General features: G+C 42.7%; 1 protein-coding gene across 7 annotated transcripts; it reads right to left on the reverse strand.

Moving 5' to 3' along the window:
- Positions 1-42: 42 nt before the first annotated feature.
- On the reverse strand, positions 43-14,872 carry LOC100997097 (chemokine-like factor). 7 transcript variants are annotated; one of them, XR_001898280.3, is made up of 6 exons: positions 14,100-14,872; positions 8,515-8,673; positions 3,122-3,217; positions 2,536-2,652; positions 1,289-1,478; positions 327-437 (listed from the first exon to the last, which is right to left on the reverse strand). XR_001898280.3 is itself a non-coding variant. In XM_031658174.1 (5 exons), the coding sequence occupies exons 2-5, from the start codon at positions 12,822-12,824 to the stop codon at positions 312-314; spliced, it is 384 nt and encodes a 127-aa protein (XP_031514034.1). In that variant the 5' UTR covers positions 12,825-13,999; positions 14,100-14,217; the 3' UTR covers positions 253-311. The 7 variants fall into 7 exon arrangements, 4 of the variants coding, with proteins under 4 accessions (XP_009194857.1, XP_031514034.1, XP_003917039.1 ...); XM_031658174.1 differs by lacking the exons at positions 1,289-1,478; positions 2,536-2,652 and adding an exon at positions 12,822-13,999 and having other exon boundaries at positions 253-437; positions 14,100-14,217; XR_641590.4 differs by lacking the exon at positions 2,536-2,652.
- Between the last annotated feature and the right edge of the window lie 181 nt (positions 14,873-15,053).

Below are 15,053 nucleotides of genomic sequence, written 5' to 3' on the forward strand. Positions count from 1 at the left end.
AGCCTGAGAACTCAAAACTCTGTAACTCCACCCCTCTGAGCTGCTAGCCAGCCAGGCAGTAAAGAGAGTCAAAGATCCCTGAGGTGGATCCCGGCACATTCTTCCCTGCCACCCAGGCCGGGGAGCCGGAAAACCTGATCCCGCTGCTCCCAGCGCTCCCTTGGAAGTTACAGTAGTGCTCTAAGCCGGGCGCAGAGTTGGGAAATCTCTTCCTCCAGCTCCTATACTGAGTTAAAATAACTGCAGAAAATATGTGGAAGAATACAGAAATATGTTTAATACTTAGTATCAAACTAAAAAGTAATATAAAATTACAAAACTACTTTTCTTTCATGCACAGGCTTTTTCTGGTAAGGACCGCTGGGATTGAACAGAAGCTTCCGGTAAATAAGGGCCCCGTCGGCAAGACAGCACACTGCTGTCACAAGTGCAAACACCTGGAAAGAAAGACACGCGTCACTGCCCTAACCATGGTCCCCACTCCTGTCGTTCACACAAGTTTTAAGTGGTCTGCCCACCAGATTCCTCTCTTGCTAGGGTACTCGGATTGCTCCCTGTGCTTCACCTAATACTAACATGGAGAGACTTCAGAGATCATCTTATTCTCTTCATTGCTAAGTTTTCTAAATACTTGCCTATAGAAAGAGAAAAGATAATTTAAGGGAGCAGAAAAATAATGAAGCAGTGTGGGCTCTGAAATTCATACTTGTTTGCTTTTATCTCTTGACCTGCTCTTGCATGTATTCTTTTAAGCCCTACTGAGGATATTTAGTTATCAATATTTCTAACCTCAGTGTTCAACTCTTTGACTTCTCTACTGACAAACTCTATAGAAGAAAAGGTCAAAGTTAACACCAGCTCAGTATTAAATCATGGGGACTGCAGCTCCAGAAAACTGAATGATGTTTTAATCAGTTTAATAAGATGATCCAAAGTGAACTCTCAAAGGCTAGGTTACATCTGCTTAAGGGGTAAGATTCTAAATGGGCCTTAAGAAAGTAAAATTGAGATAAAAGCAATAAACAAGAACACGTGGGGACCTTCAGACTCTCTGATGGCTATCTGAGAGCTGGTGCCTGGTTGGGGAGGGGGATGCCATTCCTTGCATGCTGTTTGGTCAGCTTCATCCAGTGGTCAGGCAGTTTGGTTTCCTGGCTCCAGACATGGCTCTCACAGTCTCCTTTTCCACCTAGAGTCTCAAGCCACTGCCTCCTAGGTTCTGACCACACTGAATACCTCCTACCAATCTTTTCATGACTAGCACTCTGTACACTATTGGCTCCTCTACCTGGAAATTCTTCTCTTTTTTTCTCCTTTATTCTCAGCAAACAGCAATTCCACTGCCAGAGAGGTAGTTTCCTCTTTTCTGCCCTCTGCAGCTCCCTGTCAACAACTTATATACAGCGGTTTCCACTTGTGTCTCCTGTGTTAGGTTCTGAGCAACTTGAGGACAGGGTTCACACTCTAGTCAGTGCTGTCTGAAAGCAGCATAATGTGAGTCACCAATGTAACATAGCCACATAATTAAAGATTTTTTAACAGCCACATTATCAACGTAAAGAAAAAAATAAGTCAGCCAGGCGTGGTGGCTCCCGCCTGTAATCCCAGCACTTTGGGAGGCCGAGGTGGGCAGATCACAAGGTCAGAAGATCGAGACCATCCTGGTTAACACAGTAAAACTCCGTATCTACTAAAAATACAAAAAATTAGCCGGCGTGGTGGCGGGCGCCTGTAGTCCCAGCTAGTCGGGAGGCTGAGGTAGAATGGTGTGAATCCGGGAGGCGGAGCTTGCAGTGAGCCGAGATGGCGCCACTGCACTCCATCCAGCCTGGGTGACAGAGCTAGACTCCGTCTCAAAAAAAAAAAAAAAAGAAAGAAAAGTCATAGATTTTAATATATTTAGCTCAGTATATCTAAAATATTATCATTTAACATGTGATCAACAAAGTTATTAACAAAATATTCTACAATCCTTGTTGGGGGTAATGAATCTTTGAAATTCAATGTGTATTTTTATGCTTACAGCTGATCTTGATTCAGACTAGACTAGCCACATTTCAAGTGCTGAGTAGCCCCATTGCCTAGCAACTATGGTTACTATACTGAACAGCACAACTCTATATTTTGTCAGCCCCTGCCAAAGTACACTTAAGAAATGAGTAAATTAATGAACGAGTAAAAAAGTGAATGAAAGTAAATCCTATGCCTGGTCCCTCCTCCTTCATAGTAGAAAGATGTGTATTATCTTCAAAAACAACTGGGGGAAGTTGACACAGAGCTATCTCATTTCTAGAATAATTCTGACTCCTCATGAAGTTGCTCAGGGCCTAAGGGAGATGAAAATCATGGGTTCTGACATATATGGCTGAGAACTCTCCTAAGTGACTCATACTATGAAAGAACATGGAAGTAAGAAGATTTATTTAAGAACTTTCTAATTCACTTCTTTAGGTCAGAACCTAGAAAAGCTAAGTGATGTTGAACCTTGTATGAGAAATCTCAGAAGAATATCAGATAGAACTATAACTAAATTACCTGAGTCATTTTCTGGCTTGCTTTCTAGGATGAAGTCTGATGGAATGGATCTGCTTCTCTTCAAGCAGTGTTCAAAATGATCCTTTAGTTGCAAGGTGCCCTGCCAATGTTCCCTTACTGTAAGGACATCATCTATTATATTCTATCTGAAGGATCTGAACAAGAAATAACTGAGCTCAAAACAGTCTCTCATCTTAACAAGTAGTATGTATCCTTTTCTATAAAAGGGAGAGCTATGAAACTCATCCATCTTTTTGTTTTGTTTTGCTTGGTATCAGGTTTCTCAGAGCTAAGTGCTGTAACTGATTCCAGTAGCTTTTGTTGGTCTAGTCTAGCCCTACGTACCTATAAGAAATCTGTAGGAACCTCTTTATTGGGTTAATTCTGCTTCTAGTATAAAATCATACTCCTTCACGTTAATCAGGGCAAGCATTCAGACAAAACTATTGAGCCACTAGGCACTGTATATTGGCCTAAGAATCTCAAGGATGAATACAGTATAGCTTTCTATTCTTACATCTGTTTTCCAAATAAATTTGCATTCTGATAAAACCTGAAGAAAGAAAGCAGAAAGACTTCCACTTACCCCTCCACCAACTGTCAATGGTGTGGTTTCTGGTATCAGAGCCAACACAGATACGATGAGCATGAATACTGTTGTTACCATTGAGTTGATAATATCCTAAAAACACACAATAAAGCTGAGTCTTACATGAAGACTACCAAGCAATGCTAAACAAAACAAAACAAAACAAAACAAAACAAAACAAAACAAAAGTCAGCAGGTCGAATGCACTGGCTCCCGCCTGTAATCCCAGCACTTTGGGAGGCGGACAGATCACCTGAAGCCTGGAGTTTGAGACCAGCCTGGCCAACATGGTGAAACCCCGTCTCTACTAAAAAAGCAAAAATTAGCCGGGCATGGTGGTACATGCCTGTAATCCCAGCTACTCGGGAGGCTGAGGCACAAAAATTGCTTAAACCCGGGAGGTAGAAGTTGCAGTGAACTGAGATCACGCCATTGCACTACAGCCTGGGCAACAGAGTGAGACTCTGTTTCAACAAAAGGAGTCAGCTTCCTAAATATTTTGAAAGTTTCATTTTATTAAACAAATTCATTTAGCACATATCTTTCAGGAAACCAAAATATCACAGTAAAATGATACCTAGATAGTATCTGGTCTATAATGACACCTAGTGGTTTTCTTTTACCTGTAATATGCCAATCTTACTTAAAAAGCTTTTTATTTCTTTTTTACTTAACATAAATGTAGTTGGAGGGAAAATTCATCTGATTAGGAAATAAAGTAGATGATGTATTATGTAGAAAGTTTAAGGGAGAAGGGGTGCCATGGGAAGTAAAACTGCTCATTTTTAATAACATAAGAAAATGCAGAGTAGTCTACATTGTATATCAAACTTTAAGTTACTAAAATGCAATTAATGCTGGGCGCTGTGGCTCATGTCTGTAATCCCAACACTTTGGGAGGCTGAGGCGGTTGGATCACCTGAGGTCAGGAGTTCAAGGCCAGTCTAACCAACATGGTGAAACTCTGTCTTTATTAAAAAATACAAAAATTAGCCAGGCATGGTGGTGGGCGCCTGTGGTCCCAGCTACTTGGGAGGCTGAGGCAGGAGAATTGCTTGAAGCCAGGAGATGGAGATTGCAGTGAGCTGAGATTGCACCACTGCATTCCAGCCTGGGTGACACAGCGAGACTCTGAGACTCAGTCTCAAAAAAAAAAAAAAAAAAGGCAATTAATAAAACTTAAAATAGCACACACTTAAGAGAAAGTGGTAATTTTCAGGAAATCCCCACAGACATCTCTAGCAATGGATGACCAATTATGCTATTATTGCTGATGATACAGCTCATTCGCTTAATACTTTTACAAAGTAAAAATTAGTTTCATTCTTAACTGTGATGTCAAGAAGTGCAATTTTACATTTTTAAAATGGATGTGTAGTGTGGGAAAGGTAAACTGTTTAGCTGAGAAAGGCTTATGTATGGTTTGCAGATAACCACAGGCGGGAAGGAATAACACAAATAGCAAACTGCAAAACTCTGGTAATTTAGAAAAGCAATTAGGAAGAAAGTAGGAAGAGGTTCAATGGGGGCAGGGCAAGATCAGATATACTTAGGAAGAAAAAAGTTCTCATTTGTAGGAGACACTGAGACAACTATTCTAGGTTAACTCTCTTTTGTGTTGGATTTTTTGCTCTGCTTCAAAAGGCAACAGACCATACTCCTGCTTCAGACAGGCAGCCTGCCTCCTGTGAGCAATCTGGGCAAGTGTTTATAGATGGCTTTGGATCAAAGCAGTGTTCTAGGGAGGGCAGAGAACCACAGGGGGAAAAAAAAGGATATGCCTGCCCTGGAACACCAATGATCCTCAAGAGTAATTTAGACCATTTCTTTTTTTTTTTTTTTTTTTGAGGCAGGAGTCTCACTGTATCTCCCAGGCTGGGTGCGTGGCGTCGTGCACCTGGCTCCGGCCCCGGGATTGCGCTGAGCCACCGCCTCGGCCTCCCAAGTAGCTGGGACTACAGGCGCCCGCTACGACGCCCGGCTAGTGTTTTGTATTTTTAGTAGAGACGGGGTTTCACCATGTTAGCCAGGATAGTCTCGATCTCCTGACCTTGTGATCCACCCGCCTCGGCCTCCCAAAGTGCTGGGATTACAGGCTTGAGCCACCGCGCCCGGCCTAGACCATTTCTTTTATATTAAAAATGAAACATCTATATGCCACAGAGTAGAATGTAAACTTAATTACAAAAATAGGGATTTCAAAGGAATTCTGAGCCTATGCTTAGATACCACCTCAAAGCCATGGGTTGACTCATTTTTTTCTGTTTTCTGTCATTTGGGGCTCTTGCGGGGAACAATCAGAGAAGGCCTGCTCTGCAGACTGTATCACGGACAACAACTTTGGGACAATTTGAGTGGAGATGACCAAGCCCTCTCCTAGTTAGCAAAGGCAGTGGCTAGCAGATGGAAGTACTTACAACTTACATTTTCCCCACCTACAGATGAATTGGAACAGTCAGCCATCTCTGTGTCCTACACTTTAGGTAAGAGCCCCAGGCAACTTCTCCACCTGTGCTCTGGCTCCAATTCCACTCTGCAGGGACCTCACTCTATTCATTACTTTTATTTGTCCCTGGCCATATTTCCTCAACTCAGAGATGACCCCTCTAGTTGTCTCTTTCCTTCCCTTCTCAGTCCCACAACTTTCCTGTCACTTGCCCACTGGAGGCAAACTCCTCTGGAAAAGGTCACCGGGGTGGCGGGGGAGAGAGAGAGAGACAGAGAGACTTTTCTGGCCACATCTCATCTCATATGTTGGCGTTTCCCAGTTTTACCTTCAGCTCTCTCTACGCTCTTTCTGAGCCATTTTGGCCAGTCCGAGCTCAGTTAACATCACAAGGTGATGACTCCTAAAGTGTGGCTCTAGCTCCTCTTAAGTTTCACACCATTTCTGAACATCTCCATATGAATATCGCATAAGTAACTAAAATCTGTATTTATCAAGCTAAACTCATTACATACTGCTCTCCTGCACCCTTCCTTAAACATATTCTTCCTCTGTCAGTATCCTCTCAAGATATGGAGGCTGATCATCTGATCATGCCACTCTCCTACTTAAAAACCCCCAAAAACTCCCATTAGGCTTTGGGTTAAAGTCCAGAGCACATAAACCCTTGTATGCCCTGACCCCATTGTCTCAAACCTCACTCTTGTCCCGGCTCTTGTTCACAACTTAATACCCAACCATTCAGATACACCTGCAGGTCCTGGAGGGTCATGCTCTTTCTTCACCTAGACCCTCACATATGCTGCTTTTTTTCTAGCAGAAAAGCACTTTCCCTTCCCTGTCTCAGTCATCTGCTAACTACGTTTCATCCTTCAGCCCTCAGTTTGGGCAGTTTTTCTTCACAGCCTACTGTGATCTGGTCCCTTTCCCTTGCTGGGTTGCATCCATGCCATCCTAGGTGTATATCTATCACAGCACCTATTCTCTGTGTTGCTTTCTGGGTGCATTTAAAGTTTCTGAGATACAAGATTTTTGTTTTGTCTTACCAAAGAACCAATTACAGAATCTAGGATTAGCAAATACTTAACATTTACTGAATAAATAATTTCATTAGATAAAGATCAGAAAGGATTCTGGGTTTCGTAACGGGGCAAAAACTTAGTTACCCATATAACACCCCATTTCTAAGAGATACAGTATCAGTAAAGTTTGATCCTTAGAGGTTTGGGGACTATTTTTTTTTTGGGGGGGACAGAGTCTCGCTCTGTCGCCCAGGCTGGAGTGCAGCGGCTGGATCTCAGCTCACTGCAAGCTCCGCCTCCTGGGTTTACGCTATTCTCCTGCCTCAGCCTCCCGAGTAGCTGGAACTACAGGCGCCCGCCACCTCGCCCGGCTAGTTTTTTGTATTTTTTTTTTTTTTTTTTTAGTAGAGACGGGGTTTCACCATGTTAGCCAGGATGGTCTCGATCTCCTGACTTCGTGATCTGCCCGTCTCGGCCTCCCAAAGTGCTGGGATTACAGGCTTGAGCCACCACGCCCGGCCGGGGACTATTCCTTTTAGTGTGCTACATATAAGCTACTCTCTCTCAGTCTATTCTGTTACACTCCTGGCTCTAGGTTTATTACTGGGACATGTAAGAAACTCCAAGGAATTATGTTTGGAGAAAAAGAAAGGCTAAAATGTGTTAGTTTTATTAAACTCTAGAGAAGCAGAGTGTGAAGAGCAACTATGCAAGACAAAGAGGATGTGGACCAGTGTTCATTATCTTCTTGAAGAAATCTTTAGAACAATTTAGTTTAACCCTTTCTGCCACTAAATGAGGTCCAACTGAGGAAGACTTTGCAATCTCTTTTCCTAGACCTCCCTCCAACCAAGTCCAGCCCTGAAGTGTAGATCAAATAGTTTTGAGAGGTGCTATGAATATCCTACTTCCCAGCTTTTCCCTTTTAGGACTTTTAAAAAGTTTATGATTTGCCTGAAATGCTTGCCACTGGCCTTGAAGTTGGTTCCAGAAGGTATCATTTAAAGGCATGCTTATGGTTTAAGAATAACTCTGAAGTCTTTTCTTGTTAATACGAATTATCAGCTTGGATATTAGCACTGTGGCATCCAAGAGGATGAGACCAGTGCAGCCAAGGAAGACATGGCAGCAATTAGTACAGCCAAAGAGGAGAAGGGCAGCAGGAGGGTTTAGGAGGGAGATCTACGGAGACAGGATGCTGGGGATGAGACTTGCAAGAGGACAGAGGAGAAGTCACTCAGTTTTTCTTAGAATCAGCTTCTAGTCCAGTCTGAGGGGCTGCATACACCTTAACGAATAACTTTAATCTGCCCAATTTGACAGTTTTCAGAACCATCTGGGCATTCCACTGGGCAGTTATTCCTAATGATATGAGTATGGCAGGTTGCAGTCTATATACTATGAAATATAAGAGGTGCTAACATTATTTACTAATAACTACAGATATTTTCAAGTGAGATAACATTGTACGTTAGCTTCCTCAATTAGTTTGATTTTCCATTTAGTGACCAAGGATGTGCAAGGATAGACACTTGTGTATCTGTTTCCATCTCTATCCCAATTTTGAGGCCATATTAACATGCATTCAAATAGGTAATAAAGATTAAGAAAGCACTATAATTTTATTAACATGGTCCTAAATTTAAATTTCTTTAGAAGATGTATCCAAGCGAATTCTAACAGAAGTATCAGCTGAATCTACTGATAGATGTGCACAGAGAAGGTATGCTCTGTGGCTGCCCTGCATCCTTAAGACCCTCTCACAAGGTAATACAGGGCACACTAGCAATGGGTAGGGCTCCTCCTTCCTAAGCCTATCAGAGATTACCTTAAGGGTTTAAGAGAAACAAAAAACAGAGTTCATTAAAATATCTCATTATGGTAGGAAAAAGTAAAATTTAAGGATGAAACTGAACACTTACAAGCAAAGGCCAAAATAACCACTTCATTAGTCGATCAAGTCTGAGTATATATAAAAGTATGAAAAACAAAATAACGGTGACTTCAAATCCAGTGATAACAATATATGGTTCAGGGGCTTCTGCGATAATAAACAAGGTCATAGATGTCACAGTTAGTGCCTAGAAGAAAAAAATCCATGATTTATTCAGTGACAACTGAATACAAATTTAAACTGTAAAAATGATAATTTCTAAAATAATAGGCTGGGCACAGTGGGTCATGCCTGTAATCCCAGCATTCTGGGAGGCTGAGGTAGGAGGATCGCTTGAGGATAGGAGTTCAAGACCAGCCTGGGCAACATAATGAGACCTCATCTCCAAATAAACAAAAATAACCAGATACTGGGGTTTCTGCCATATACACACACATATAAAACAGCCATGGCTAGAGTGTATGGATATTGACTTCTCTTTGTCTTTTAGAGGACTGAGTATTCCTCTCTATTTTAAGTCTAATTAATTATTCCTCTTGTGCTTCTGACACCATCACTTCCCACATCAGTACTCTTGATCTTTTTCCACCAAATACCTCCATTCCCTCTTGTACTTTCAATCCATCCTCTGCTAACTCCTTTTCTCATCATCCTAGAAACATCTCAGTTGTCTTCTTTTAAAATATATACACACATACTCTTTCCTTTTATCCTGCTCTCCACAGAAACCCTTGTTTTGTTTTCTATTGTTGTTATGCTTCCTCAAAAAGTCTGTATACTGGCTGTCTATAATTTCTTACCATCCATTTATCACTCCTTAACTCTTAACAATCTGGAGTCTACTGTCAGATTTAAACTTAGAATGTTGCCAGAAAAATATTGAGGAGCAAAGTTCAAAACAAATTGTCAGGGCAGGGGCGGTGGCTCATGCCTGTAATCCCAGCACTTTGGGAGGCCAAGGCAAGCGGATCGCCTGAAGTCAGGAGTTTGAGACCAGCCTGGCCAACATAGTGAAACCTTGTCTCTACTAAAAATACAAAAATTATCCAGGTGTGGTAGCAGGCGCCTGTAATCCCAGCTACTCGGGTGGCTGAGGCAGGAGAATTGCTTGAACCCAGGATGTGGGGGTTGCAGTAAGCTGAGATCACACCACTGCACTTCATCCAGCCTGGGTGACAGAGCCAGACCCTGTCTCAAAAACAAAAACAAAAAAAAATTGTCAGAGAAAAACAATTCTGATGTTTAATAGCTTTATTACCAAAGTACCACTTTTTATACACTTCTACCTAAACAATGCAATCAGAATCTATGCTATTTTAAGTGGAAAAAAACAAAAAAAACAAACAAAAAAAACAACTCTGAAATTTCTTCATTTCCAAATGAAGATACAGAACACGGCAATGTTAAGTGAAAAAAAAATTAAGCTGGTAGGTCCCAGGGGAGTTCTGTCAATGTTCTTGGGAAATAAAGCTCTCTCCAAAGCTCTGTGCTGTTGGTAAATGGTTTGGTTAAGAGTCTTCCCTGGCTAGACTTGTAAAATATCCTGTCAGCTGGTAACATATACATACTCATTTTAACTTTAAGTCCATATAGGTTACTTATTCATAATTCTTCCAATTACTTTATTAGCATAAATATGCCCTTCTTTTAAACTTCTAAATTGGTCAGTTTGATTACTAATAACTAGTTACTATGTAACTTCATTCTTTATAATTAATATAATTACTATTAGCAACACATCATCTCAAACTGCTCCAATTACTCTACTGGACCAAGGTCTTCAGCCCACAGATTATGAAATGAAGGGTCACTTTTTCAGTCCCTATCCTCTGTAACCTTTTTGCATCATGGTAATTTGCACTGGTGATTATTCCATTTCCTTAAACCTTTCTATGGTTTCTGTCAAACTGGGTTCTCCTGTGATTTATATTTACAGTTCTTACATCTTTCCTAAGCTCCTGGCCTTTGTTTCCAGTTATCTTTTAAATATCTCACTAATAGTATCTCAGACATTACCACTCTATGGATATTGCCTTTGCTAACATCAGTGATTTCAGAAATACTAAATTTAATGAATGTTTTTTTATTTTTCCAGTACTTTGAGGTGCTGTTTTATAATGAACACTTTTCATTCCTTATCCTAGTGAACCCTATGACGTTATTGCCATTGGCTGTCCTTCCCCTACTACTGTTTTCTTTTGGCTCCCGTGTCACTTCTCCGAGATTTTAAACCAATGCTACTGTTCTCTCTTGGTGGGTTCCTCTCATTTTATTCACCCCTGTAAAATGCTGTCATTCTCATTCCACTCAATGAGTCTGGGTCTTTAACCCAGGTCCATTCCCCACATTTCACACCTAAGTAGCCATTTAGAATCCCTATCTGGATAACCTACAGGAATCTCAATTCACCATGTCTAAAGCTGAAATCCTGCCCCTTCCTCCTGGATTCACAGCCTCAACTGGTGGTACCACAGTCTACCTTATCACCCATGCCAGGAACCTAAGATCACTGTCCTTACCCATTCCCCAACTGATCAATAATCAGGTCCTGCTCACTTAATGCCTAAACATTTTGGGCACCCCCTCCTCTTCATCCTTACAACTACTGCCGTCAGCATCTTTTCCATGAACTATCATGACGAAATTTCTAACATGCAGGTTTGTTTACGCATTTCTTCATCTATTTAAAATTCTTCAATGGCTCTCCAGGGTCTTTAGAATAGAGCCTGCTTCTCACCATGTTTTCAAGATCTTCCACAATTTGGCTCCTGTCTACTTCTTGAGAAAAGACTTACTTCACAATTTATCCACATGAATCAAACTCCTGATCCTCTTTTCACATTTGCTTCATCAATAGGCTATCTCATCTCAGTGGATGGCGACTCATCCTTCCAGTTGCTTAAACCAAAAACTTTAGAAGCTGTCTTGGACTCCTCTTTCATTTACCCCACATCTGGCTCATCAGCAAATCTTGTTGGTGCTACTTTCAAAATATTATATTCCAAATGTGACCACTTCTTATTACCTGCTCTGCTACTACCAGCCACCATCATCATCTCTTGCCCAGATTACTACAATTGGTCTCTTTGGTTCTACCTTTGCCCCTGCAGTAATCCCCTTCTGTCCTTCCCTACCAATCTAGTTAACATAGCAGCTAGTATATTGTTTTTTGTTTGTTTGTTTTTGAGAGGGAGTCTCACTCTGTCACCCAGGCTGGAGTGCAGTGGGGTGATTTTGGCTTACCTCAACCTCTGTCTCCCAGGTTCCAGTGATTCTCCTGCCTCAGCCTCGTGAGTAGCTGAGATTATAGGCACACGCCACCACACCTGGCTAATTTTTTTTTTTTTTTGTATTTTTAGTAGAGATGGGGTTTCACCATGTTGGTCAGGCTGCTAGAACTCCTAACTTCAAATGATCTGCCTGCCTTGGCCTCCCAAAGTGCGGGGATTACAGGGTGAGCCACTGGGCCTGGCCTAGTATACTTTAAAAATACAAATTAGATCATATACTTTACTTAAAACCTTCCTCATCTTTACTCACTCACCCCAGTCCGGTTACGCTGGTTTCCTTGCTCTTTCTTGATGCCTTCCCGCACATTCCTGCCATAGGGCCACACTGCACTGGATTTTCTCTGCTTCAAACACTCTTGTTCCAGGTATTCTCATAGCTAACTCCCTCATCTCACTCAAATCTTTGATCAGATGTCATCTCAACAAAGCCTAGAATTCTATTCATTATTGCAACTTTTCTCTGCAACTCCCTCCCCGCCTTACAAACTCCCTTACCTGGCTTTTACTTTTCTCTTGTTCCACTGCACATACCACCTTCTAGAATACTAAAATTTATTGTGTTTGCCTCCTCTGCCCTCCCATCCCAATATGTGTACTCCACGAGGGCAGGGATCTTTGTTTTTTGTTCACTAGTATTTTTCAGGAGGCTGGAACAGTGCCTGGCACATGACATGCATTACACAGATTATTTGAATAAATGAGGTAACACTCAACTTCTTATATTTCTCTGCAGCAATTGTGCTATTTTTTGCCTCCATGCCTTTAGTCAGGTGGCTCTTAGATCCAACCCTAGATTGCTCTAGGAAGAGTTTTTTTCTGACACCTATCTCCTTGGTTAGACGCCTCACTTCTGTGTTCTATCTCCACCTTATCACGTATCTTAACTATCTGCTCATGTGTCTGTCTCATAACTAAACTGAAGAACTCTGTAAGTCAGGGATTTTTGCCCTGGTTTGTCCTTGCTGTTCCAGCTCCTAGCCCAGAGTCTGGACCATAGTAAGTATTCAAATGGTTTGTTGAGGAAATTAATATGTCAAAAACTAACCATTCTCACAGAACATGGTTCCCCCTTCAGTGTTCAAGATGTTTCCTTTTTCAGTGTTCAAGATCCCAGACCTTCTCGTCACTTTTGTCCTGAGTATTTACTCCCAATCAAAAGTGATCTCTCCTTCCCTCGACTCCAGAGTTGTTTTCTAAATCTCTTATGTATCTCAACTTACATGATATGAAAGCTACTTCTCACAATCACAGACTTTTGGTGTGGGAAGGATCTTATATGCACTTTGTTCAACCCGCTCACCTTAAGTTTAAGTCTCCTTTATAACATCCTCACCAAGTGCTCACCTATGCCTGGTATTTTTGTCTGGGAATGCACTGCCTTCCCAAGTGGCCATTTAGTTTTGGGAGATCTCCCAATATAAGATTCCTCCTCACATTAATTGGAAATGTTTTCCTTGTAACTTTGAACTATCTCCATTTTGCCTCTTCCATGTCAACTCTTTAAAACTTAAAACAATTTATTTTTTCCTTCCCTTTAAGGTTTCTCTGTGAATTCCTTCAATGATGAGTTTCTAGGATAGATTCCTTCAACTAGGAGAGTTTCCACTTCTCTAACTAGCTAGGTCACTTCTCTCCAAATGATCAACTTTCTCCAAACTGTTCAGAAGCGACTGCAGTGCTCCCGGTAGGAAGTCTGCTGCTAGAAACGAGCAGTTCTCTCTTTGTCCTGGTTCTGGGTTGTATCAGCCTTGAACTCAATCACATCAAACGTTTGTCTTATAGAAGTCCACATAACATTTCCCGAAACCCCTGAGGCTTTTTTTTTCCTTTCAAATCTTGTGGGCTTCTGACAGGTGTAACTGCGGCTGTCTCGCCTGGTAACCGGGGTACCTGGTCTGTGGATTTTTAATTAAAAAAAAAAAGGTTTTGTTTTGTTTTGTTTTTGTTTTTGTTTTTAAAGAGACAGGATCTCTCTGTCGCCTAGGCTTGTGTGCAGTGGTGCGATCGAGGTTCACTGCAGCCTCGAAATCCTGGGCTCAAGCGATCCTCCCATCCTGGCCTCCCAAAGTGCTGGGACCACAGGTGTGCGCCACGGCGCCCCGCCCTCTCTGGTTTTCATGAATGTGTGTCCCTAAACCCTCCTAAGGGGAGGACGGTGCCGTATCTCTCTCCTTCTTCCCTCACGAAGCCGTGCCTTGCCTTTCAATCTTGATCAAAGCGAGGCTGAAAAGCAAACAGGGCGTTCAGCTTTGCACTTCATACCCACATCTCCCGCCCCCCGAGCAGCTTCAACAGCCTCCCGCCCTCCGCGGCGGGGCCTCACCAGCCGCAGCATCTTCACGTGTCCTTTCACACTGAAGCAGAAGGGGCGATGTTTTATTTTCGGCTGCACGTTAGCCATCGCGCCTGCAGACCGAGCAGCCGCAGTTCTCCTCAACTCTTCTCAGCACGCTGCCCGAGTAGGTTCTGCGCAGCTACAGCAACGGCCGCCGCGGCGGAGCACCGCCCTCCTAGACTTCTCGCCCAGCTGGACTTCCCGCTCTCCCGCGCGCATGCGCACGGCGCCGCGGTCGCTCTCGCGCATGCGCCCCCACGGCATCTTTGGGCCGGCAGCTCTGGCTTGTCCTGTCTTTTAGTTGTTGCGTAGTACTTTAGCGGACCTGGAGCTGGGCATACATTAGCGGACCTAGAGGTGGGCACGCCGGCTAGCGCCCTGTTAGCCCGCCCTGTTCTGGCCTGGCGTTAATGACGGCAGCCCTCTAGCTTTCCTGAGGAGTTTTCCTGTCGAGAAGCCCTGCCAGGGTTGGGAGCAGAGGAGAGGGAGGGAGGTCTAGAAATGGCGGCCCCATCTCCCAACACCTTGGGCATCGTGAATATCACCTCCTTAAAGGGGATCTCCCTTGGTCATCCTGTGTAGAGCAGCCACCATCACTTCTCAGCATTTATTGCTAGCTGACGTATATCATAAAAATACAAATTCTACAAAAGCAGGTTCTGGCACATAGTTGGTGCAGAATGTGTGCAGCCTCAGGTCCTATCCAAGCCCCCAGGGCATCACAGTCTGGACTTGTTCTGCATATTTTTACTTTTGCCTCCCACTGGTACTCGTTCTTCCGTGGAACAGCCTGAGTCCCTTGAGATACTTCAATTCATGTTTTCTCAAGTGCTCCCATGAAGCCACCGTCTTGGGGCATTCCTTTTTAGGGATGGGAAGTATATATCTCTCCTCTTATGTGATTTAAATTCTGTTTTGGATAATTCGGCCGTCACCCTAGTT

Source organism: Papio anubis, chromosome 18 (assembly GCF_008728515.1).
Source record: "Papio anubis isolate 15944 chromosome 18, Panubis1.0, whole genome shotgun sequence".
Classification (NCBI taxonomy): Eukaryota; Metazoa; Chordata; class Mammalia; order Primates; family Cercopithecidae; genus Papio; species Papio anubis.